General features: G+C 49.2%; 1 protein-coding gene across 1 annotated transcript in view; it reads right to left on the reverse strand.

Moving 5' to 3' along the window:
- The window catches only part of LOC142889199 (uncharacterized), a 69,479-nt gene that overhangs the window by 36,384 nt on the left and 5,946 nt on the right, over positions 1–27,149 (reverse strand). Inside the window, exon 2 of the mRNA XM_076027860.1 lies at positions 1,753–1,989. Coding sequence (XP_075883975.1) covers positions 1,753–1,989 — 237 coding nt within the window. The remainder of the gene's footprint in view (positions 1–1,752; positions 1,990–27,149) is intronic.

A 27,149-nucleotide genomic window follows, 5' to 3' on the forward strand; every position in this document is an offset into this window, starting at 1 on the left:
TTTGATACTTTAAACTCGTATCTGAGAGTCCAGCGTAGGGGTGGGCAAACTTTTTGACTGGTGGGACACAATGGGTTCTAAAAATCTGAGCAGGAGCAGTTGGATGAAGTGTTTTTGGTGATATCGATATGGGAAAAAAAAAAAAATGTTACGTGATCTGAAAAAAAGAAAAAGAAAACTCCCACCAAACCGGACCGGACAGCTCTGACATTTGAATGAATATTTTGGGCTTCTTACGAGGGAGGGAAGCAAATTCAACACAGTCAGGATCTGACGCTCAACTGCAACACAAAGGAACTGCCATAGCGCGGGTCTGACATGATGGCTGCCTGTTTATGTCGCGCGAGATCCGACACGCTCACCGGCCACTTTATTAGGCACACCTCGGTACCAGGCTCTGAATACAGTGAGTGGTCGGACGGTGAGTCAACATTTCCTGCTTCAAGGTTGGACGACGACGGTGCCACGTTTAAAGTGCCAGTTTGACAAGGCTTCATAGCTGCTGTGGAACAATTCCTTAATACGACATAATACAGAAAGAAAGACAGACCACAGCCGCTGCCCTGTGATTGGTTGATTAACCGTTAGTGTTACCTCATCAAGCGGTCAGTGACTGTGTGTGCGAGTCAGAGAGGTGAGTGAGGTCGTCCGAGTCGTCCAACATGAACTGATGGAAACGCAAAAAGAGTCGGCTTTCGAGAGGCTAGATATACACTGCCTAAAAAAGAACAATGACAATAACAATAACAACAACAACAACAACAACAACAACAACAACAACAACTACTCCCATGCGGCATCACATTATCCAAACACGTCTTCTGTTGTCGCCTTTTGAGCAAAGCGGCAAAAAATTACGCGCTGCACGTCGCCTTTATCGGTACTATTAAAAACAAAAACATATACTGGCTCTGCGGGGGGGGGATCCGACTGCGTGTGAACACGGGGGACGACATTTCCACAATACACAAAGACGCTGCGGGGAATCTGCGAGCCCATCTGCGTTTCCTTCTATAAGTTATGTCTCACTCACTCACTCTCTCTCTCTCTCTCTCTCTTCCTCTCTCTCTCTCTCCCTACCACTCTGCTATGTGTTGAGGCTCGCACGCCCCACACTAAGAGGTGTCCAGATCAACAGACTGGGGTGACTAAATATAGCCGGCAGTGACAGCAGGGGAGACTAAACCCTCCCTCTCCGCCCTCCACTCGACGCTCCGCAAACAAACCACGATGACTGATGCAGATATATGGGCGCCGCGTGTGCATGTATACAAGCACGCACGCACGCACACGCACTTCCAATCCAAATGTGATTTAGGCTACTTCAAGGTCAAGTGTGTAAATTTTGGCCTGATTTATGGTTTTTATATTGGTAAAAGCTTCCTATACTTCCCATAAATACATTGATAAAAGATTATAAAGACAATTTGGTTTTTCTACCCTTAGAATGCTCCTCGTATATATAAGAATATCCGCAGAGCAAGGCTCTTGCTCCTAGTTAGCTGCCAGCTTGCATCGCCATACTTCTACGGAAACCCGGTAGGTACAATCCAGGTCGCCTGACATCGTGTTTCGTATTTAGGGCGACTGCTCGCGTCCTCAAATAGACCAACGAAGAAGAAGGTGGACAAGCTATCCAGGTTTGTGTCGCGCAGGCCAACGTAGTTCACTGGCAAGTTCGGGAAAGGGATGGAGAGCGAAAGAGCGCCGCAATGTAAAATGTAACCACTTGATGTCGCTCCGTTGACGTACCTGCTGCTGCTGCTGCTGCTGCTGCTGCTGCTGCTGCTGCTGCTGCTGGGGATACTGCATGCCGCCCATGCCCATCTGTGCCCCCCTCCCCTGCATGCCCATCGGGTATCGGTGCGGAGGCGGCGACGTGTAGCTCTGGCCGGGAGGATAAGCCCCACCCCCCGGCTGCTGCCCGGCCGAGTACGGGTTGCTGGCCATGCTGTAGAGCTGGGAGCGCTTCATCGCCATGAAGTCCATCTGCAGGGGGGGAGCAAAAAAAGAAGGAGGATTAATAACAGACATTTTGGATATTTTAGATTGGTTCTTTTGGTTTTTTGGTTTTTAAAAGTGCCGCCGGCCAATTAGCAGAAACAAGAAGGCAGCCGCTACTGGCAGACGTTAAGCCGACTGTTTTTGCAGATTATTTTGACGTCGGCTGTGTAAATCGGGAGGGTATCTGCAGGACTCCACTCTGCTTTTCTCTGAAGAATAATGCCGTCAAACGCGGCTTTGTGAGAAGCCGTTTGGTATAAATTGCGTATAGAACAACACGCGTAAGCCGGCGCAGAAATTGTTTTGCCGTTTCATTGCACCTGCTGGGATATAGAAGGTGAAGCAGAAACAGAAAAATAAATAACGAGTCAACAACAGCAAGAGAAAGGTGTCGAGTGTTTGGACAAACGCTGTGATTTCAGGCAGTTTCATGGCCAACATTTTCGTAGCCGCGCCGCCACTAGCAGTCACAGCGTCCTTCCCGTTTCCTCTCGCGGCTGACGCGGCCCATTTGTTTCCCAGAAAGATGTTGTGACAGGCCAAGAATGAATCCATCCACCATCCGCCAGGCTGGAACCTCTTGACAGAAGTCCGCTAAGCCCCCGCGCGCTCTGAACCGCCGCTGATTTTATTGTGTATTTGTGGAGCAAGTGGAAGTCTTGCATTAGCGTCTGCGGGCATTAATAAACTACAAATGAAATTAAGTAAGCAAAATATGCTTATTGCACGGCTACGAGGGCTGAGATAAAACCTTTGATAAAAAAAAAAAAAAAAACTTTGCTGGAGGAGGGCCAGCACAAAATGATTTCATTATGAAGCCTGAGCTCGCCTCTTTTGTGCTGGTGACTAAAAGCCATCCGAAAGTGCTGTAAACATAGTTTAAAGCGACGGGAAGCAATAGCAATAAAAAAAATAAAAAAAAACTCTGTGGCCTCACTCCACACGGCCGCAGCCCAGCGGTGCCAACAATAACGGAACGCCGCTCTTCGCCAGCCTGCCAACTTTTGTTGCTCACAGCGAACTGGCGGCTAACACCGGTAATTACGTGTGGGTTAATGATCCAGGGAATGAAGCTGGGAGAACAGGTATGGGTTAAAAGACTCTGGCAAATGCTAGAAGTGTGACAAGGCATGCTGAGTTGGAATCCCGGGAGGGACTTCTGGTCAGTCAGGTAATATTTGCTTTCTAAAAGGGACACACTGGGAGCTAGCGCCTGATAAGGAGACAAGATAAAAACCTCGAAAAAAAAATAGGGACAAAGCTGTCTGTGTTATGTTTTATTATCGTCACGTTTGAGGGCCTTGCGGGGACGAATCCGAGGTCCCGCGGACCCGTTGCAGAAATGCCACGAACCAATGCTAATGTTTGTCTGAGTGCCAGAAGATAATTATTGTGCTGCCAATCATGAAACTTCTGTCCCCGAAACGCCCATCAGCACCTTCACTGGGAGAAGTGTGCAGAAACGCCAGGTGCAAATTGTCCATGCCCATGACGGACAGGTCACACAATATGTGAGCCAGTCCAAAGTAATGACTCCGTGCTGATCAGCTGATCAGCTGATTACCTGAGTGAGAGCACCTGCCTGTGGTTCTTCAGCAGAATCACTACTCTGCAGCTCAGAGTGACTACAGCAGGCAACAGAGGGAGAACACTGTTGAGCTTGGGTCAAACCACAAAGAAGCTCCTGATTTACAAGCTGATGTTCCTCCGATGACAACATAAACATTGGAAAGGGGAAAAGATTTGTTCCCAGGCATAGTTTATGGTTGACCAGGCCATTTTCAAGTTTGGAGCTGAAGCAGGACAGGGAAAGTAAACCCAGGATAACTTGACAAGCATATCGGTGACGCAGCAAAAGTGGGCTAACGATGATAGCATGTTCCCCACGTTTATTATCCAATAGCTAACGATCATTTCTGCAAGCTTTGGCGAAACATTATAATCAAATCATATCACCACAATCAATCACAGCAAAAGTAGGCTAATGGCGTTAGCATATTTGCTCAGTGTGTTATCCACTAGCTAGCTCTGGCAGTGGGATAAAGGTTTTGGGTTGATAAGCAGCCAACCGCTACCCAGGTCATGGAAAGCTACACCACAAAGCGAGCATAAAGTGGTGAAGCATACTAACAGCCCATTTGGAAGGCAGCTAAACGTGTGCGTCTCTCTTTCCAACTCCACACTTTCGTCGGCCCGCCGCCGCCGCCACAGGCTCCCGCCTCAGCTCCCGCTCTTCTCCCCAGCTCAATATCACCTCGTCTATTGCAGAGGAGGAATTACAGCTGCCTCGCATGGCAAGCTAATATCGCGAAGACATGCCAAGGGATGGCAGCACTTTATTCGGCAGCCGACGTGCGGTTAGGGGTGCTCCAAATTTAAAGTGGTTCTGTCCACTGAGGCATGTGCGTGGAGGAGCGCAGACTATTTAACCGAGCGCTGCGGAGAAAGAGAGCGAGAGAGCGAGCGAGAGAGAGAGCGAGAGATACGTGTTTGAGAGACGTGGTGTAAAAAAGTTACAGCGAAAAGGAAACCAGTTTTTCTTTCACAACTCCCCCCCCCCCACCCCCACCCCCGCCCTGTGTGTCAGCGTCAACAGCAACCTTTTTGAACAGGCTAACAACAATAAACCAATTAAGTCAATGAACGCCTGTCCTGATTGATGCGCCAGAATGGCAGCAGAGCATTCTGGGATTTGTAGTATTAGCCGTACATGTGCTGTATAATAGCGGCGGGCCAGCTCTAGCAGTGATTTAGTATTGGCCTCGCTTACGCTGCGGGCCAAATTTGGCCCTCGGGCCAGAGTTTGACACGTATGACCTGACACATGGGGCATCAGGCCCACCTGTCCGAGGAGGCAGAGCAAAGAAAAAAAATCCACAACCTTGTATCCGCTCAAGTCGCACTGAATTCCCTCTGAGTGAGATTCACCGCAGAAGGCTTCTTCCGAGAGATCCGCTCACAACCAACCGAGACGCAACTTGGGTGAGGGGGGAGGGCTAGGGTGGGGGCACAACAATTCTTGACAAATTGAAACGTTTTTTTCCTCTTCCCTCAGAGAAACGGCGGCAGTTAGGGGGGGAAAAATGAGGAGCGCGGCATGAAGTGAATGGCGTTTGTTGCCAGGAGGGACACCACATACAAGCTGGGGGGGAACTCACAGGAAGAGAAGAAGGAAAAAAAATAACAACTTTTTTTTATTTTCTTCAAATGTGTTTTGCACTTTTGCTCATCTGGGCATGCCAGTCAGTGGTGGAGTAGGGAGGAGGAGGGGGTGGGGGGGTGGGGGGGGGGGCATGGGAGACAATAGTAATTCAAACTGCTAAATTTAAAATTCAATTTATGAACCCCTCTCCAGCGTTCCCGACTCTCATGAGCTCCCTTTTTCCCCCCCTGCAAAACAAAGCCATTAAAAACAGAGCACGGGTGAAACTACTGTGGGGTGAAACCTGCTAAATTGCTTTTCAGAGCTCACATTTTTATGTTGCCGGGAGAGAGTGAGAAAGAGCGAGAGAGAGAGAGGGAGAGAGAGAGAGAGAGAGAGAGAGAGAGAGAGAGGGCGGCAGGCAGGGAGAACAAAAAAATATGATTTCGCTCCTTTTAGCTTTAATGGGCTAAGTTTTTAATCAGAGCGAAGAACAGAATGTTTGACACAAAACGGCTCCGAACGGGCGGCTTTATGAGACGCATGGCGGGATGAGGCGGACATAAAACAATATTGGGGAACGCTTATGATTCCAATTTTATTTTTGTGCAAATAGGAGGAAATTACTTTAAAAAGGGAAAGAAAAAAAAAAGGAGAGCAGGGCAGGGGGAGTGGAAGGGGGAGGGGGGAGCGGAGCCTCATGATGCATTAGCCTCGCCGTGGCAAATTGGGCTCGCGCTCATTTACACACGGCGTCCCTGCGGCGGCGCCGGCCGGCGTCCTTCACACCAGGTGACCGAATCATCGGCTGTCTGCGTCAGGCCTTCATTTGATTATTTACTACACACACACACACACACACACACACACACACACACACACACGCACAGACACGCACACAAACGCACACACACGCTCCAGAGAATGGCTAACTCGCTTAGCAGTAGCGCTATAGTGGGTTTCACAACCTACTTTTTTTTTTTGTTGCAGCAACCAGAACCTGTGCAAGACATATTATAGGCCTCCTTCCCACAGTGGCACAACCACAAACGATCCTTACGCACATCAGGGTGGCAATAAGTAAATAACTGCAATGACGACATCACTGTTTTTGTTATTTCTAATCGTTACTGCAGTATTTTGTATTTATTATTCAATGTTTTCAGCGTGATCTTAAAACCTGATCATCAGCCTGCCAACCATTCCTATGAAAGCAAATCTTCACTCATGCTAATATGAATGATAAACCTACATCAGCTTGTTCCTACCGTCCTAGAATTAGGTTTCATGTCAGAATTTCTAACAAAGTTTCCTCTTTGAGTGTCTTTTCTACACCAAGAAACAAATCCAGGCCAATTATCAAGTCAGAAATACAGGATACATGTTAAATGCAGGGCGACAGCAAGACGGTCGCAGGCTCGATTCCCGGCCTGGGGCCTTCCTGTGTGGACTTTGCATGTTCTCCCTGTGTCTGCGTGCGTTCTCCTCGGCTTCCTCCCACGGTCCAAAAGCATGCATGTGAGGAGAATTGGAGACTCTAAATTGAAGCTTTCACACAAACAGTCCCGTGAATCCCAACTCCGCCCCGACGAGGCCAATTCCGGGGCCCCGTGGACAGGCTGCCGCTCCAGCGACAGTTCCCTCCAGGGCAGAAATGAGTCGCGTCGACACTCCGAGAGTCTTGGCCGCCGCGCCGTGCACCAACAGGATTCATATTTCCCCACTATTACGCGTGAAAAGACCTATTTGCGCAAACCGCTGCCGCAGAAGAACACATCAAACTTGATTGGGTATGAAAATTAGCCCCGAGACGCTTCGCTATCGAGAGTTTTTCCCCCCGTTTTTTTGTTGTTGTTCTTGCAGGGACTGCAGCGCATAAAGCCGGCTTTTATACCTGAATAATGAAACCATTTTTCCCCTCCCCTCCCCTGAACTCCCCTCCCCGCCCGAGTGAGTTTTTTTTGCGCAGGAGAAACAAATAAGGATAATTACGGTGTTCGGGCCCCTCCCCCTTTCATCCCGCGCCACTCTGCGGAGAGCCCACGTGCTGCAGTCACGGCCCGTACGTCCGTCTGCAGGGACAATCAGCCTCGACGTCTCTTAGGCTATTTATTTAGACCGAGCGGCGGAGCGATTGCCCGGGGAACAAAGCTTGCAGCGAAATTTTGCAGCAGTGGTGGGCGAGCGAGGATCCAGTTGCGCGTTAATGTGTGCCCCCCTCGCCCCGCCTCTCTCTCTCTCTCTCGCTCTCTCTCTCTCACGCACGCACTCCTGCTGATTAAGATTAGAAAAATTAATTCCATGGATGCAGCGACAATGCTGATGCCATCGTGCCGGCGAGGAAGGGAGGAGGGGAACGTCGCGGCTGTAGGCCCCTCCCGCTCCTTCCTTCCCTCCCTCCACCGCGACCAGCGTCGCTACCTCACCCGCCGCGACCCGGGCGAGCGCGGCCCCCTTGGCTTTTTTTCCCCAGAATGAATCGAACGCCGTCCTCACGGAAACGGAACGTGACGCGGGAGCGAGCAAAGGCCTGAGAATGAGCGTCGTGCAGGGTGAGGGAGGGAGGGAGAGAGAGAGAGAGAGAGAGAGAGAGAGAGAGAGAGAGAGAGAGAGAGAGAGGAGACCGCGTTTGATGAATTACGTCCTGAAACGGGATCTCATCCTGCATCTCGCCGCCGCACGTGCCTTGTTAGTTTAAAAGGGAGGAAGGGAAAAAGGGGGAAAAAAGGGTCTGAGAACGACTGACAGCGCGAGGTGAGGAGCAGCGGAGGGCCGCCGGGAGCTGGGCGGAGCCAAATCACCTTCCCTCGGCCCAATTCGCCTGCACACGAGCAGCAAGGCGTGAAGGCTGACGAGCATGAAATTATCAGACGGTGGGTGGGCGGGCGGGGGTTAGCTAGAGTGGGTTTATGCAGTGGTATATGTGGTGGTAATATATGCAGTGGTATATGTGGTGGTATATGTAGTGGTATATGTGGTGGTATATGTAGTGGTATATGTAGTGATATATTTGGTGATATATGTGGTGGTATATGTGGTGGCACTATATGCATTGGTATATGTGGTGGCACTATATGCATTGGTATATGAGGTGGTATATGTGGTGGTACATGTGGTGGCACTATATGCATTGGTATATGAGGTGGTATATGTGGTGGTATATGTAGTGGTATATGTAGTGATATATTTGGTGGTATATGTGGTGGCACTATATGCATTGGTATATGTGGTGGCACTATATGCATTGGTATATGAGGTGGTATATGTGGTGGCACTATATGCATTGGTATATGAGGTGGTATATGTGGTGGTATATGTGGTGGCACTATATGCATTGGTATATGTGGTGGCACTATATGCATTGGTATATGAGGTGGTATATGTGGTGGTATATGTAGTGGTATAGGTAGTGGTATATGTAGTGGTATATGTGGTGGTATATGTAGTGGTATATATGGTGGTATATGTGGTGGTATACGTAGCGCAGAATGTCCTTGGCCATGAGGCTGCAAACCGGCAGCAGGGCCTCCTGCGTTTCAAAGGCGGAACCGTGCATACACAAACAAAAGAGACACTAGCACGGCTGTGAAGGAAGTGGGGAAAAAAAAGTTTGGTTCGTCCCAACCGCTGAAAAAGACGTTGTTAGAGGAGGGGAAGGGGGGAGGGATGGGAGGGAAAGAAGACGCCTCATCCGTCTCCAGTGAGATTGGGGTCGCTGGGGGTCACCAAAGCCCTTTTCCCTCCGCCAAGACGAGAGCCGGAGAAGCGGCTGGGCAGACGGGACGGAGGGAAGGAGAGAGGGAGGGAGGGAGGGAGGAGAGAAATAAAATCCTCAATGACAGAAGCGGGACTCGGCTGACATCCCTGCGACGCGCCATCAGAGGATGAAAACAAATAATGATAAAAAGGCATTTGGCCGCCAGACAGAAGGCGGGTGGGGGAGGGGAGGCGGCCGATCACAAAATTTTGGCCGGTGGAATCTTCCCGCCAGGCGTCCGCCGCTCGGATTCCCGGCAGCAGAAGGTCCAAGGAAAGCTCGACACATTCCAGTCGGAGGAAGAGGAGGAGGAGGAGGAGGAGGAGGAGAGACATTCCTCCTACCTCCCCCGGGGGGCGTTACGCTGTGTTTTTCAAGTCTAGTCAAAGATCAGGAATCCTCCTCGCGTTCAGTTCTCCCATCGACTGTGTCGTCAATGTGCTGAGCGTGCGTTTTCTTTTTTCTCCCAGGCCGGCCCGACAAACTTTTCCAACGAAAAAAAAATATAGATATCCGGGAGCGTCTTTCCAACCTCGCTCTCCTTCGCTTCCTCCCTCACTCACTCTGCTTCGCTGTAAAAAAAAAAGTTTCTCACCGCGTGGAAAATCCGCGGGAGAGCCTGAGGGTGAGGCTTTCGCTTTGAAACGGATGCAAATGAAGTGCTTTCAGGAAAACGGCAAAAAAGGGGAACGCTCGCGGAGCCGCTCCAATGTTTTCAGGGAATCTGTCGCAGACCTTTCTCCACTCATTCATTCATTCTTTCATGAATTTACTTATTTCCTCCCTTGGCCCTGCGCACTTCCTGCCTGCCGTGACCCCGGCCCAGCAGAAGGACGCCAAGCACTCAAAAATAAAGAACAAATATTTCAAAAATGAAAGGCCAAAAAAAGTGAGACCCTGAGAGCCTCGGCGGAGCGGGACAACGCATCTCAAACGGACAACAAAAAAAAAAACGGGGGGGGGGGGGGGGGCAGTCCCCGAAGAGACAGAACATCCTATTTGAGCGAAGAAGGACAAGAAGAAGAAGAAGGAGAAAAAGAGCAACAGAAATAAAAGTCTGGCCTTTGGCCTCCGTCGTCTCCCTCCGCCGAAGGGAAACACGGGCATTAAACATGCAGGGCCGGAATCCGCTCCCCTTTATTCGAAGAAAGCGCCACCTCTGCTAATGGAACGTCGGAGTCGGAGAGGAAGTGCTCCTCGGCAGCGGCGGCGGCGGATGATTACGAACGAGGTCCCGTATCGCCGAGTGTGTTTACAGGAGGAGGGGATGGTTATTCATGATATTGTGCTCGGAGTTACGGTGAAAATACATAAGTGAATACTAAGCGAGTGGACCAACAGACGCGATCCTAAAAGGTCCTGAGGGGAAAGGAGGTGGGGGGTCTGGCGGGGGGGGGGGGGGGGGGGGGTGGAGGGGTACTTTCTCTGCCATCCATTAGTCTTCCCTGTAAGGCAAAAGGCTTAACGAGCTCCTCGGGCCGCCGGGCCCCTCGGCCGCAGGCGGAGAGAGAAAGAGAGAAAAGAGAGTAAATTATGAATGCGAGAGCTCCATTTGGAAGGACGAGGCCCCGCAACGAGAACCCGGTCTCATTAGGCTGAGCGCCGTCTTTTCTGTTCCGGACCGCTTCGGAGCAAGCAGGTGCAACGTCCCCCTTCACCTTCGCCCCCGGTGATTTCGCAAAAACCAGCCGACGCCTCGGACGAGCGAGCGAGACGTCAGAACCGGGTCACGCCGGAAGTCGCTCTGGTGATCCACCAGTCAAAATATCCTCAGACATCCTGAGCGTCCTTCCTCCGGCAGATATTAAGACTCTCATTAAAAGTCACCTGAAACAATTTGAACCAAATTGATTTCATTACAGGACTCGGCACGCCGCACGCAGCCCCTACGGCCGTTAGCTCAGCGGGACGCCTTGCCGAGATAATTAGAAAAATATCCTGTCTTTTGATTTTTGATTTTTTTTTTTTGATTTTTTTTTTTACCCACTTTAGCTCGTGTCACTTTGCGATGATGAAGCGCCGCGCCGCGTGAGGGGGCGGAGTCAAACGTGGATGGGAACGCAGCGGGTGAAGAGGTCTGCGCGCCTTAACCCAAGTTGGACATTTTACCCCCAGAAAAAGGGAGGAACGGTGAAGGAGGAGGGTGCAGTGATAGTTTGGGGCCGGGGTGGGGGTGGGGGTAAAGTTAGGATTGGAGGCGGACCAGCGACTAATCGATTAATCGATTAAATAACCGGCACCATCGACACCTGGGCTCACAGATCCTTGACTTTTGAGAAATAACGAGACAAAAACATCAACCATCAAGAACATAAATAAATATTCACATTTTATCTACTATTGACAGGTCTCGTCTAAGCAGCCATGACAAAATAACACATCAGTGAACCACCACCAACATCTGTGAACCCGTTTAAGGGTCTCAGGCGCCTCCACTCTGATTACCACCATGATCCAGTGACTTATTCACCGGTAAAGACTCAGAACCTCCGCTCTCTGCCGCAGACTCCTGCAGCCAAAGACTTCCTAAGAACTTTGCTCCGGGATTAGGAGGTGCTGGAAATTGGCTTCCTCCCCTCACCACCGCCACCCACCCACCCACCGCAGCCCCTCCGGGTCACCCTCTGGGAGGCCTCAGGCTCCGTCAGCCCAGGCCAAAGCCGCCCATCTCCAGGGCCCTGACTGGGAATCAATCACTGGATCTGGCTGGGAACACTCAGACGATCGATGAGAAGCTCCAGCAGGCCTGTGGGAGCCCTGATGCACGGCCAGACTCACACACACACACACACACACACACACACACACCTCTGATTCACACTTAACTCCCCCCTCCCCGACTGATTCACTTCCATTATCGCTCAGCTGCAGGGCAAGTCAAGGTTTAGGCTGAATGGAACGCTATAAGTAGCACATTTATTTATTTCTTACACACTGACGGAGAAGCATTTAATTAGAGTTGAACATCCTACTGGAAAAAAAAATGTGTCTATTTCTTATGTTGTGTTGTTGTATGAAGAAACCAAAAAGAAATTCCATGAAATTCAGCCAGTGCTCGTATGGAGGGACGTAAGAATTTCACAATAACTCATCAACCAAATAACACTTTTAAAAAATAATAATACTACTAATAATAATAATTCAACTTAACATTACACTACAAGAAAAAATAACTATACATGCGCAACAGTTATCATTTTCTACCATCAACTCTCTGAGTCCTTGAAGGGGGAAACCTCAACGATTTCGAACACTGACAGTTTCCATCAGACCTTTTAAAAGCTTGCAAAGAAGAAAGTCGCATTAGAAATGTTGTGGAAGCAACGGAAACGCAAACATTTTTTACTCCCACTCACGATTTAATCGCAAAGCTCGCTCACTAGAGTTTGTGTCTTTTTTTTGGTTTGTTTTTTTTTTCGAATCAGCGCAAATGCGTGCAGGCCTTGGGAATCAACTCCGACGCAGTGAACGTTCAGGTCACATGACCTGAACCTGGGGAAGTTGGCTGTTGGCGTTCGAGGATCCGTCAGAGCGGATGAGGAGACCAATGTGTTCCTCGACCTCATTTAGGGGGAAAAAAATGGAACATTCTTGGCAGCATTTCCGGAAATCCTCTCTCCAGCCTTCTTCTGCTTCTACCAGTCGGCACATAGCGCCGCCTTATGACCCCATATACCTCCAGCAAGAGTCTTACTCCCAGCTAGCTGCCATCTTGCATTACCATATTTCTAAGGAAGCCTGGTGTGGACAATCCAGATGTCTGACAACGAGTTTTGTATTAGGGTGACTGCTCACATCTTCAAAAAAAATAAAAAATAAAAACAAGGAAGAAGAAGGCGGACAGGCCATCGTAGTTCAATGGCAAGCTCAGGAGGGGGAGAGAGTGAAAGACGGCGCAATCTAAAATGTGACCACTTGATGTTTCTTCTTCAAAATCTCCAAATATTACACACTTAACCTTTAAAGAAGAGCGCAAGATTTGCGCAGGTTTACAAAACGAGATTTTTCTTCTTCGCATGCAAAGCAGCAACAGCAGGACCTCCAGCCGGGTGGAAATCACAACCTGGTCGGCGTCTCTTGAGGACGGAGGCGTGCGCGCGCACAAAGGTAGAGATTAAAACGTTAATTACGAACTAAGGCGCGCTCGGAGACGTATCAGCCGCAGATGCGCAAATGCGCGGCACGTCTGTGGGAACATGTGTACGGCATTTTTAGTGTGCGTGCGTGCGTGCGCACGTGCGCCAGGCCCGCACCATCTGTGTCCAGATGTTGTGCAGGCTGCGCGGACGGCCAGGCAGTTGGCAGGCCTTCTGACGGGCCGCCGTTCCTTATTGATAGAGGGATCACAGAGACTGGGGGAGGAGGAGAGAACCGCGGCGGCGGCGGCGGCGCCCTCTCCGCTGCCGACAGACCGCCCGACCGGCCGACCGAGCGGGAGAAAAATGGGACGACGAGAGCCAAGTTCCCAGCCGTCCGTCAGATCTGGGCCAGAGAGGAACTGGAACGGCTTTCAAACATGTGGAAATCAGAACGAGCTCCGTTTGATTTTTGTCGCCCCGACGCCGCCAGACTCTCCCGTCAAATTCCATCGGATTTCAATTCCCGAGGGGGGCCGAGAGCAGCGGCGGCGGACGGAACGCAGATGAGGACGGGCGGCGCTGGCTGTTTTTTTTTTATTTTTTTTATTTTTTTTCTTTCCTTACGATGATTCTCACGCCGCGTTCGCGGGAAAGCGGGGAAAATGCAATTTGAATAACCTGCATTATTAATGGAGGGGGGGGGGAGAAACTCGACTCGCGGTTAATTAAAATCAGCACATCTTGGTATATATCCGAGGCCATTACCATAGTTTATGAGCACGCCTTTTTTTCTTCATCAAGACAGAAATTCCATTTAGTATCAATGTCGGCTACGCGGCGCCATAGCGGAAGACTCGCGACTTCGCGGCTTCAATCAGCAAACGGATCTTCCCTCTCACTCCTGCGTCACTCCTGAAACCACCGTGGACGACTCGAGATCCGCACACCTCCGGAAAAACAGCACACTTAGCCCTCTGTTTGCAGCCGCCTCGCGGCCGCTGCTCGGCTTTCAGTCTTTCTGTTTGACCTTCCGCACGTTGGAAGGGGCGGAGCCAACGCCCGGCGGCGCTTTGCTTGTCGGTAGAAGTGCCCTGGTGACATCACAAAGGGCTATTCCTTTCCCTCCTAGCCGAGAAGTGCCCGTTTTAGCCCCAACAGCAGCGAATTGCCAACTTGCAACAAGTGTGCGTCAGCTGCGTGTTTATTTGGGTTTTTATATCCCGGCCTGTCTCGACCTCGCTCCATCTTTCTTTGGGAGTTATGAGGCAGGTTCGGTATTTATAGGGGGTGGGGGGGGTGGAGTAGCGTTTGGTCTTCCTCCTCCCCTTGCTTTGATCCACAGAGTCCCTCAGGCCGCAGTGTGGCCGGGGTCGTCCCAGCCGGAGCTTCGAGGGCAGCAGTGAGTGTAAGTGAAAGCACATTGTGGGGCGCTGGTGTTTTTCTGAGGCTCGCACCGAAGAGTGGGGGCCAGGACGTGTGGGTGTGGGAACCAAAAAAGAAAAAAAGAAAAAAATGAATCCACAGGAGAGCCGTCCCACAGAAAATGTGGGGGAAGCGGCAGAAAATGAAAAAAAAAAAAAAAAAATCAAGGCGGGAACTTTGCGCTGTGTCAGGGACAGGGCCACCTGGTCGTCGCTCCCTCTCTCCCTCCGTCGCCCCCGCCTGCAGCAGGCGGCGCACGTTCTGTTTGCTTCATCACGACGCTTCCTTGATTCCGCTCTTTTCCGCACATTTGTTTACAAGAAGAAAAGCCCACTCCGACGGCGTCGTCCCGCCGCACAACAAAAAATAAATCAGGCGCGCCGACGTCGAGCGCGCCGGCACATCACTCGCGTTCAAAGAGTGCGGCTAAATTATAGATGGGCCCCCTTCTCCCCAAATATGCATTTCATTAGCATTTCCTTCGCCTCTTGTCTCTCCGACACTGCCCCCCCCCCCCCCCCCCCCCGCACCTCCTCCACCTCCACCTCCGCCTGTCTGCCTGCCTGCCTGCCTGCCTGCCTGCGTGTGCGTGTGCGTGTGCGCGTGTGTGTGTGTGTGTGCGTACGCGGCCCGCTGATGTGCGCGCCGCCCGGGGAACGCGGGGAGAACGGGAGCAGGCTTGCAGCGAGAAGCAGGACGCGTCCCCTTTCCCAAGCCTCATTTAGGATTCAATTACAATACTCTTTAAAAAGCGTCGACTTGGCAATTAATTATTTTAAGATTGGCCTGACAGTAATGGGCCTCCCAGCAACTGGCCGCCTGCTCCCAGCACCACTTCTGGCCCTCATACATACAGAAATATATATATACTTAGATATAAGTGCATACATGTATATTAACATATATATGTATATATATATGTATATATATATATTTATATATATATATATATATATATATATATATGTATATATATATATATATATATATATATATATATACATATATATATATATACATATATGTATATACATATATGTATATATATACATATATATACATATATGTATATACATATATATATACATATATACATATATATATATATATATATATATATATATACATATATATATGTATATACATATATATATACATATATATATGTATATATATGTATATATATATATATACATATATATATATATATATATATATATATATACACACATATACACACGCATATGTACAGATATACACACATATATACATATGTGTGTGTACATCTTCTCTCTCCCCCTTGTTATTCTCCACCTCTCCACCTTCCTTCCCTCCATCCTCCTCTCATGAGGGAGGAGAAGGAGATCAATCTCTCTGCTCCCCCCCCACTATCCACCCCTCAATCCGCATCGCTCTTTGTTTCCCGTCGCCGCCGTCGTTGGTGGTTGTTGTCCCTCATTGTTGCTTTGCATCACGCTCCCTCTCCTCGCCACTGATGTTACCTCGGCACGGCGGGCGGTTTTTTTTTTTTTTTTTTTTTCCTTCTTTTACGAGCCACGGGGGTCTTGTCCCGCGTCCTCCCACGTCCTCCCGTGTCCCCGCCAAACGCTGACGGATGAGCCCCGTGGCGGCGGCGGCGGCGGCGGCGGCGGCGGCGGCGTGCACGGACACACAAAAACGCCTCGCACAAGCCGTAGATTCATCAGGTATCTGTACTTTACTCGAGTGTTGTGTTTTCTGACGACTTTTTACTTTTACGTTTTCACACAATTTTTGTCTACTTTTTACTCCTTCCTTTGAAAAAACGTTCTTGTTACTTTTTGTGTTTAAAAGAAATTCTGTTAAAAGTAATTCACTTTATTGTTCATTATTGTAGCTGCTGCTTGAAGTGGAGCTATTTGAACTATGCTGTTGTGTAGTTCAACATATTTCATACTCATATAGTTCATATTTTAGAGGGAAATTATCTGAGAGTTCCTCTGCCTTGGGGTTGCAAGAAAATAACAATGGTTATTGCTATTATTGCTAACTGCTCATAACTATCACTCATTACAGTTTGGTTGTTATGCAGTTGAAAAAGAAAAAAAAAATATTGTAGTATTGAGAGAACTAGAACTGCAAAAATTTTTTTTAGAAATTCAGATATGTACTCTTTTACACAAGCATCCGTACACACACACACACACACACACACACACACACACACACTCCCCTTCCCCTACCGCTCTGTTTATTTAAATATTTGATAAGTAAGCAGTCGTGAAATAAATGTCAGGAGAGGAGGGGGTGGAGTGGATATGTGAAGGGGGGCGGGGCCATAATGGTGCCATGATGGCTTCTGATCTACTGTGCGTATAATCACCCACCACCCCCAGGCGGTGTTGTCGCAGACAAAACGACGAGAAACGCTGGAGCAACGGGGGGGGGGGGGGGGGTTGGGGGTGGAGGGGGAGGGGCTTGTTGGACCAGCCGTACGGAAAATAGGCCCTCCCATGCACAATTGACTCCTAATACATTGGTACACTCCTCCGAAGCGTCCGTCGTTCGCCAAGGTGCCTGGAGAGCAGAGAGCAGAGAGCAGCACTCTGACAGCACTTCACACAAAACACCTCCAGAGTGAAAAGAATCAAAAAAAAATCAAGGAAGAAACAGAAAAAAAATAGAGAAATTCTCAAAAAAAACCGCACTCTGCCGCAAACTGCCAATTGGAGCGCGTCTGCCGGGGAGCTCCAACACACACCCACCCCAGTCACTCTGCTACACTGAACAACGCAAATGCTTTTATACTTTAATTTAGTACTTTCACTCTCCTTCCACCGTGGGCCACCGAGTAACAAAAATCCCAATGCTCTCTTTAGGTTTACATATGTTGTTGTAATGACAATAAAGCTACCTTGAACCTTGAACCTTCATTAGCTGCGTTTCCATTAGCCCTAGAATTGCGCAAAACCTAAATATCGCAATAAAATAACAGGCCAATGGAAACGCCTCAAATTCCCTCCGCCTGCTGGTAACTCAAAGGATTACAGGGCTGCGACAAACCCACCCGAACTCTGATAAAAAAAAAAAAAAAGAAAAGAAAAGCGAGAGGCGAATAAATGGAGCCCGAAATAAAGTCTCTCAGACAACCTTGGTTCTCTCCTTGGCGCCGCGATGCCCAAATACTGCTAATCAGCGCAAAAGAGCAAAAAATTGTGGAGTTGGGGGGGGCGGGGGGGTAAAAAAAATCATCACAGAATGTTCATTAGGACTGATGGTATATTGGCTTGGCATTTGAGGGCATTTTACTCTCTGACTCTTGCTTAACGAGCTCCCTGGCCGCGCCTGTGTGTGTGTCTGTGTGTCTGTGTGTGGGTGTGTGTCTGTGTGTGTGTGGGTGTGGGTGTGCGTATGTGTGTGTGTGTGTGTGTGTGTGTGTGTGGGCGGAGGAGTTTGGACTCTGCGCCAGGGTTCAGGAGGCAAAAGGCCGTGGTTGCGGCTCTTGACCTCCTGCGTGACCCCGGAGCGCTCCAAACCCCCCCCCCCCACTGATTTTCCCACATGTCGGCTTGGGAGGACGCGCACGTGCTGAAGCAATCCGTCTTTTTTCTTTTCCAGAAGAAGAGAAAAGGTGACGGGTGAAGGAAAACAGACGAAAGTGACGTACAGAAGAAAATAAACAATACCGGTTTGTCATAAATGTCATTGAGAATCACTGTGGAGCCTCCGAGTGCAGTTTCTCTCGGCCCAGCCAGCCACAAACCCCAGGCACCTGATGGACCTCGTCGCACACCCGGGTTTCGCACAAGAGTTTTTGTTTTGTTTTAGTCTTTACTCTTTTCAACAATAAACCAAAGAATAAAAACACATTTAAAAAAGAAAATCACATTTATTTGTGTCTGTCAGACGCAGCTGCTACCTTCAAAGCGGGAAACCGTTTCTACTTCATTATTTGAGACTGTGCGAAAAATTTTGACATTGTCTGAAAACTTATTTTCTGAGTGCTGCCCGACGAGACGAGACGAGACGAGACGAGACGAGGTTCTGAAGGCCGACTGCGCTTCCACGACTTCCACGTCGGTCAACGTCGAACGGCCGACCTGTTGCTCAGCTGTTTGACGTCACTAATTACAGCCTCGTCCTCTGTCTGTCCCGCCATTAACCTGCGAGTTCTTCTTCTCCGTTTCCTTGCGGGGTGTAGACAGCGAGCGACAACGCCACCCTCAGCGCTCACCCGGTACTGCACTGCAGGTACAGATGAGCACCTAGCGGCCCGGAGTGTGATTTTACCCTTCAGCGGTTTACAATAACAATAACACGACGCGTTGCCTGCGTGGACGAGACCGCTCCTCCTTACACCACACACACCTTCCCTCGTGCTATATACTGCTTCCCTGCACATGTCCTGCAGACCTTCGCTAACACACACACACGCACACGCACGCCTGCTGCTCCCCTCTGCCCCCTCTGGTGCACAGGGTCAGGGTGCCCTCCAGAGCTGCTCGCCCTCGCTGCTGTTAATTACCACTAATTGGCCGAGCTCCTTTCCACACACCCCCACCCCCACACCCACTCCTCCCGCCCCCACCCCCCAACCCCACCCCCGCTATAATGGAACCATTCATCTTTACTACTTAATGAGCAGACACTTTCGTCACCAGGCAAGGTCACCCGCGACTGGCACGCCGGAGAGGGAGAGAGAGGGGGAGAGAGAGAGGGAGGGAGAGAGAGGGAGAGGGAGAGACAGGGAGGGGGAGGGAGAGAGAGAGAGGGAGATAAAGGGGGAGAGAGAGAGACGGCCGACTCGGGAAACAAGAAGCCGAGCCGTGTGAACACGCAGCGACTTCCCCCACGTGACTTCGCCTTTTGGAATATGACCAATGCGGGAGAGACAATAGAGGAAGAAAAACAAAAACAACAACGGGGGAAAAAAAAAAACAAACGCAAAAAAAAAAAAAAAAAAAAACGAGCGGGAGCTGCGGGAGCTGCGGGAGCTGCAGAAGCGGCCTCTGTCCGACACAAAGCAACAAGACGCACAGGGAGTTTCCAAAGACAGACTCATTAAAACAGCCGCTTAGCGCCAGAGAAAACAATGGAAGCCTCAGAAACACACTCGCCGGGCAGCAGAGCGAGCTGGAGGATAGGCGCCCAGTTCTGTTTTGTTTTTTTCACCCCCTTCCCTCGTTCCAAAACGCGACAAGAGCCTCTTCTTGGGCTTTCGTAGCGGTAGCGGCGTAATTATCAAAACAATCAGCCCGACTGTCGGCGCAGACTGCGGAACCCCCCGCGGGTGAGAGGGCAACACGTTGGCTGCCATAAAGCTTCTAATTAGCGCCCAACGCATTAGATGTTGGTACAGCGGACGCTCTGCGTTTGTTTTGCTTGTTTGTTTGTTTGTTTTTTCCATTTATTTGTAGCGATTCCTGGAAAAAAAAAAACACATAAAAAAGCCCAAAGCTGCTGATGCTGCTGCTTTAAATTGCGACGAACGTAAAAAAAACACGCGCAAAAAAGTTCTGCGTATATTTGCACGTTTTGGATCCAAAAGCGGCAGAGGCTTCTTCAGATTGCTCTGAATCGACAGACTGGAACAGAAAATGTTACCTTCTCCCTCCTGAAAAAAAAAAAAAAAGATCCAAACAACCGTCGTTCCACTATGGATATTTTCGGATGCTTTCAAGGTGAAAAAAAAACAAAAAAAACCCTACTGTTAACACGTTAGCAGCAGGCCCGGGCCGACAATATCCTCTTTTCTTTTTTTTACATGTTCTGCTGAACTGCACGAGAAGCGGCGGCCGTCAGTCAGCGCCTACGGCGGCGGCGGGGGAATATTTCCGCTTTTGGAGCGTTGTCATTTGTCCCGGCACAACATCTGACAACCGACCATTTTCCTTGGGCACCTATTTCTGGAGGAGGAGGAGGGAGGGACGGAGGGAGGGAGGGGGAGGGGACATCGTGTTGCAGTTAGCTGCATTTCCACGCCAGTTTTTTCGCAAAACAAAAAAAAAAGCGACATTTCTAAAATTTCGACAAAGTACAATAACGATTTGCAGGTGTTTTCGCTGGACGGTGTGAAGCGCATAAGCCGTAATTCTCTTAAAATCTCGTCCTTTCGGGGGGACGGCGGTACAAAGCATTTTTGCGTTTTGGAGCAGCGATTTAAAGTGAACTGGTCACATGACCCCATACGTCGAGTCCGCCGACGTGTAAATGCAAAACAAGTGTTTGCATGACTATTTTGCGGCACACTTCTACAACGATATGTCTGGGGGAAAAAAACACCTCGTGAGAGTTTTTGGAAGTTTGGGTGTTTCCATGACCAGGTTTTTTATTGCGATATTTAGGTTTTGCATAATTCTAGGTGTGATGGAAGCGCAGCTAATATAAAAAAAAAAAAAAGTTACAAAAAAAGAAAAAGGAGGGGGCGGGGGGGGGGGGGGGGTCGTGTATGGATTATGCTAATGTGGTATTCGGCGCTTCCCTCTGGCGTGGGCCTGACATTACAGTAACCTTTGCATGTTTGGCCAACAGTGAGTGCGGATGTTCATCGGGCGGCCGCGTGCCGCCGCTCGGAGACAAACACGTGGCGGCGAGGAGGGGAGAAGGGGGGGATGTGGGGGGGGGGGGGGGATTAACTGCCGCTCGGAAACGTCTGCCGCGGCACTCCGGTATCGATACCATTCGGAGGGGAGGGGGGGATTAACATCTTTAAATGCGGAGGTGGAAGACATTTACACTTCAGTTTAAAGTTCAGCCGCCTCGTCGATATCCCAGCCGGTTTATCCGGTTTGTGCCAGAGGAGGCGCCGCCACCGCCGGCCCAAACCGCAGCTGAGCTGAGGTGCCAGAGTGAGTGAGTGAGTGAGTGAGTGGCGTGACCCAAGAGGAACCGGCGGTGAGCAATTTTGGACGCGTGCACAATACAAACACATCGAGTGGAGGACAAACTTGTTCCCGGATCGACAGAGTGGAAATCTCTCCAAACTCAGGCAGCGTTCTGCATGATCTGGAAGCGACTGATTCCACTGTTGTCGCACTGAGGCGCACGCACGCACGCACGCGCACACACACACACACACACACACACACACACACACTGAGAGATGCTCCAGACGTCTTGAGGCCGATAGAAGAGGACGGGGATAAAAAGGAAGAAAAAATAACCACCTGACAAGTCAACACAAACGATAAAAACATACACACACACACATCTGTATGTTGGCTCTGTGTGTGTTTGTGTGAGTGTGTGAGTGAGACAGACAATCAGAGGGAAGAAAAAACAAAGGAAAGCCGAAGAACCTGCAGCAAAAGACAAAACTCATCAGCGGAAACTCGCTTCTTCGTCCCGTCACTTTTCTATTTTCGTTCTCTCCGCGCTTCACAAACGTGCGGCCAGATCCTTTTCTATATTCCCCGCCTCCCCGCTCCCACTCCCCCCTCCACACGCACACACACACAGACAGCGGAGGAGACGGTCCCACAGCGCCGGAGTCGATTAGCATCAAGCAGATGCGAGCAGCCAGACGTGTGACTGGAGCGAACCGTCTGAGAGGAGCTTTGATGCGAAGGAGACGGAGACAGCGGCAGCGGCTTTTCTCGCAGGAAGGTGAGAACGAGGTCAGAGGTCAGAGGTCACCGGGGGTCCCGCAATCCTAAAGCCTTCAGACGCCACGCAATTCTAGGGGGTTTTGCGCAGCAGCTTTCCCGTGAACACCGCTTTCTGCGCAAAAATACAAACAACTTTTGATTTCCCCACAAATCGCCGTCTTTTATTTCCCCGCGTTTCTTTTTAGATTTTTTTTTTCACCTCCGCCAAGCTCAAGGCGAACGCGGCCGACAAAACGGGTCCGGCAGGAAGGCTTTGAAATTCTCCCCATTATGAGTTAAAAACAAAACAACTCGGCTCGTCTCATTTCTCCCGCGACCCGCTGAACTCTCGGCTCCGCCGCGTTCAGCAGGGGTTGCCGAGCCTCTCTGGTGAACCTCGAGCAATTCGCCCGCCTGATTGTTTTCCTCTGAATGAGGCGCACCGGCGGGCTGCAATTTCAACATTTGCCATTTCTAGGGAGACTGACCTACTTCCCGTTTTCTCTCTCTCTCTCTCTCTCTCTCTCTCTCTCTCTCACTCTCTCTCTCTCTCTCTCTCCCTCTCGCCATCTCCAGAGGAGATAGAAGGAGGTAAGCAGGACAGCGGCTCCCCGAGATCAGCTCACTATTGCGCAGGAATATTGCTTAGGTTACACATCGGCAGTGGAAATAAAGCACTAAGCCTATGTGACTCCACAAACACTCCCGTCCCTCTTCTCCAAACGGGGCCAAGCGCAGGAAGCAGCGACTTTTGGAAACTGGACTGGAATGACTTGTGGGAGGATCAGATTCCAGCAGGCCGTCGCTTTTAGCACCGCGGCCTCAAACAAAGCAAAGAGGTTCACAGATTCCTAACTTTGACCCGACGGGCAACTTGATGTTTTCGGCAAATCCTGTCAACGCGTTTGTTGCAGGTGGCGGAACACGTAAACAAAAAACAACCTCTAGATGTTGTTGGAAAGCCTGTGTGATTAAGATTAAAAACATTTATTGACATATTCCAAAAAAAAAGGACTTTACGTGAATGCCAAATCAATGTTCCAAATTGACAGAATTTATAAAGAACTTACAGAAGCCAAGTAGGTCGAAGAAAGAAAGAAAAAAAAAAGAAAGTAAAAAGGAAAGAATAAAAGAAAAAGAGAGGAAGGGGCCGGCCATACTTTCTTTCACTAGCTCCACGTGGCTAATTAGCATATGTGAAGGTCAGGGAGGTGGAGGGGGGTTGGGGGGTGGAGGGGGGGGGGGCGCCACCACAGCACCCGCTGCCATGAGTTCCTGGCACCAAGCCAGCCACAGCCACACAGCCACACAGGCACACACACACACACACACACACGCACACACACACACACACACACACACACACACACACACTCAGTAGGGAGGAAACCCAATACAGTCGGGCGCTTAAGAGGCCAACAACTCGTAAATAGTTTTTCTTTTTTCCGCTGCCGCGTGGTTCACAGGGCTGCAGTGGAGTGAGATCCAGCGGGAGAGGATTTTAACTACAATGACATTTGCCCGAGTTCAGATAAAGATTCTGTGTGTGTGTGTGTGTGTGTGTGTGTGTGTGTGTGTGTGTGTGTGCGCGTGTGCGTGCTTGAATGTGTGTCCGTGAACTCAGCTGGGACCATTCCTCAGAAGTCAGCTGCCCCCCCCCCCTGCATCCTCTCCACTCCCTTCAAATATGGTTCACATTTATCTGTGTGTGTGTGTGTGTGTGTGTGTGTGTGTGTGTGTGTGTGTGTGTGTGTGTCCCGGCTTTCCTCCTCTCAGAGGGAGCAGAGCAGCGAGTTCCAGCCACCACAGCGTCACTCTTTTCACCGGAGACTTTCTTTTGTCTCGTCTGGTTTCAAAAACAACCGCGTATCTCAACCATCCTTGTTAGCGCGTCCACAATAAAAGCTCGTGCTTTTTCACTGCGCGGCTGCAGGACGCAGAGCCTTCACACAGGTCAGTGCTCGGGTGGCGGGGGAAACTTTTTGACTGGTGGGGCCACAGTGGGTTTGAAAATGTGACAGAGGGAGCTGGATGCAGCAGCAGACGAATGGAGCGTTTTGGTGAGCCACCTCATAGGGGGAGAAAATACATCGTGGAAAATGAACAAAAGCAAAGTGACAACATCAGTGTGTTTGAAGGCCCACGGTATTTAGCTCTTTATTCAAATGACTCTGAAAACACTGAAAAAAATAGATGAAAAAGAGCAATTTTATGACTTTACTGACGACCGATATCATTTCGTCAAGTTTGCCCATGTCTTAGTGTCTGGGAATCAGAGCTAAACACACTGTGACTGGAATGTCCTCGTCTGACAGTGAGATTTCTGTGGCCAAGTGGTGAGAAACACATACAAGGAAATAATCTATGTATTGCAATATTTCTTGCCGTATCACAATGAATTCAAACGGAAAACAAAAAAGCGCCCTCAAAAGAGCAACTTGTGGAGTCGTGTGATCCTCAGGTACACACACACAAACACACACACACACACACCCACACACACAGATAGAAAGGTAACAGGGTTTGAATTTTTTGAGTCTCACTAAAAACTCCAGAATAAATGAAAGAGGTGTTGACACGGTTTAGGTTGTAAAACCGAGGAAGAAAATGAACTAACGCAAAATGTCGTAAACACAAACAAAAGCAGGAAATAACGCTGGAGATTTAGAAGTAAATGTCATCCGACAGCCGATTGCAAAACACAGACAAGGAATGGGGGTGGGGGTGTAAGCACAAAAACATAAAAATGAGCCTGTACTCCATTGTTCACATTTTTGCAGGACGTGCTGTTGGACGTATATGGACAATTAGTCTCAAGTCACACACAAAGCCAACAGCAGATTGTCTCTGGCATCACCCAAACATCCACGACGAGATAAAGCGGAAAGTTCACAAGTGCAACTGACATGACTGGAACAAACAAGTGGAGAAAAAGAATTACACACACACACACACACACGCATATATAAATATATATATATATATATATGAAAATAAAATTCTCTTCAGCACCTAAACCGCGCAGGAAAGAGTCAGCTGCTCTCCGTACGCGCAATTAACCTTCTTCCTTCGGAAATCAGCGGCGCCTCTGATTCTCCCGCCGCCTCTCGACGCACCGGCGGCTGAGATGAGACGGAGCTGACAAACAGCTGACAGTGCATCAACGCTCGCTCGCGGTAATTAAATCCTTTCTTGGGGGCATTTTACGCACCAACCTTTTCCACCCTGGAAAGCGATGACGCCGCGCCAGGGAAAGAACGATCAAAATCTGCAGCTCGTGTCCAGAGTGATGCAACAGGACGTGGTGTTATTTTAAGGAAGGGGTGGAGGGAGGGTGGGGTGGGGGGGGGGGGGGGGGGTAAAAAATATATATAAATAAATAAAAATCAGAATTAATTGGCGTGTTGTTGAAAACCGCACGCAGACCAGGGGAGAACCCCCGGACTGCCAATTACCTACGCAGGCTGCGTTTCATCCAACGCTGTGCAGGGGGGGTGGGTTGGGGAGGGGCCTGTCGGACGCAACGGAGCAAATTAAAAAAAAAAAAAAAAAAAAAAAAAAAAAAACACTCCGGTCGGCTAATCAGCGGAGGCCGGAGATGTAAACAAGACGACGCGAACAAGCGGCTGAGATGTGGGGGAGGGGTCTCCGAGGAGAGGGCGGGGTCGAGGTCTGACGCCGTAAGTGCTGACGGAGGAGCTGCTGGGAGAGAAGAGGGCGTCGCACCATAGGTGGTGTCAAACTCTGGCCCGCGGGCCAAATTTGGCCCCCAGTGTAACTGTATTCAGCCTGTGAGGCCAATGCAAAAACACTGCGTTTTTTTATGCCTTGTGTGTAGGTCTTAGGTTTTGATTATGTATTTTTGATCATATTTTCTTTTTTTATTGTATCTGAGCTTCCGTGCTGAAGTTTTTCACACGTCTGTACCTGAACGGTGCATCTCAGTGACAATTAAAGTGAATGTGAATGCTCTGCTCAATCAGGACAGGATGTTGGTTGATGGATATTATTATGACTTCATTGGTTCAATGTTGTTACTTTACTGTTGAAATATCAATCAGAAGAGTCCAAATGAAAAATAGGCAGACAATTTTAATTTTACAATTTTACGAAGCAGCAAGGTTGTTGTTTTTTTTTTCCGAAAATGGTTCAAAATATCTGGAAAAAGAGCAAACTGCTAAAGAGAATTATTAAAAGAGACCTTGCTTCAAAATAATTGCTGCTGTTCCATTTATGTAGAAGCAAACTGGAATAATAAAGACGCCGGTCATTTGTACTTTTGTGTTATGATTTTTCTTTGATAAAGACAGTCTTGGTGTTGATAATCTCAAGTCTTGAAAATGTCTTGGTCTCGGTTGGTGCAGTCTTGACTATAACACTAGTACACACACACACACACACACACACACACACGCACACACACACACACACACACACAGGGAGGCAAAATATAACTGCTTGGCACAGTAAAAACTGCGTCCCCGGCCACGACCACGACTCGATGTCCCGTAAATTAAATTTCCAGCCGCCACAATCGGGGCCCATCACTATGCACGAGGCTCGCCCTGATCGCCGCATAACACAATGTGACATTGATGCATCGCTCCCATTATAAAGTCTTTGTTCCTATCACACTAATAATTCATAAGAGAGAAATGTAAACAGCGGGCGCTGCAAGAGGAGCTGATTTTCAAGGTAAGCACATTAGCGGTGGGGGTGTGGGGGATGGGGGGGGGTCTGTGCACGTGGTCGGTCCAGCCTTTGATGTGTACAACTATTGGGATTTTTTTTTTCTTATTATTCTGATTATTTCAAGAAAAATGAGCAAACAATGAGTAGAATGGTGCAATTTTTTTTTTTTAATAGCTGAAAACATCCATTTTTTTTTTTCCCCCCGTTCGTTTTATCAGGTCAGATTTTAAATGAGCCGCTTCTATAATTATCTAAAGCAACAACACACCACTTCCAACCGCTGGGCCCCCTCATTATTTCCCGCTAATTACTTTTATTGTTCTCCCTTAGTGTTGGCTGTGTGTTCTGATTAGTGCATAACAAACAGATCCTTGTTCCGTGGTCCTCACGCTTTTTCTTTTTTCCTTCTTTATGGACAGAAAAATGATGTTTCATTTACGTCGCCAACGTGGAAACACGTCACGTTGCGGGCGGGTGGGTGGGTGGGT

This window comes from Nelusetta ayraudi, unplaced genomic scaffold, assembly GCF_046127955.1.
Source record: "Nelusetta ayraudi isolate G7.1 ecotype Tasmania unplaced genomic scaffold, CSIRO-AGI_Nayr_v1 ptg000021l, whole genome shotgun sequence".
Lineage (NCBI taxonomy): Eukaryota > Metazoa > Chordata > Actinopteri > Tetraodontiformes > Monacanthidae > Nelusetta > Nelusetta ayraudi.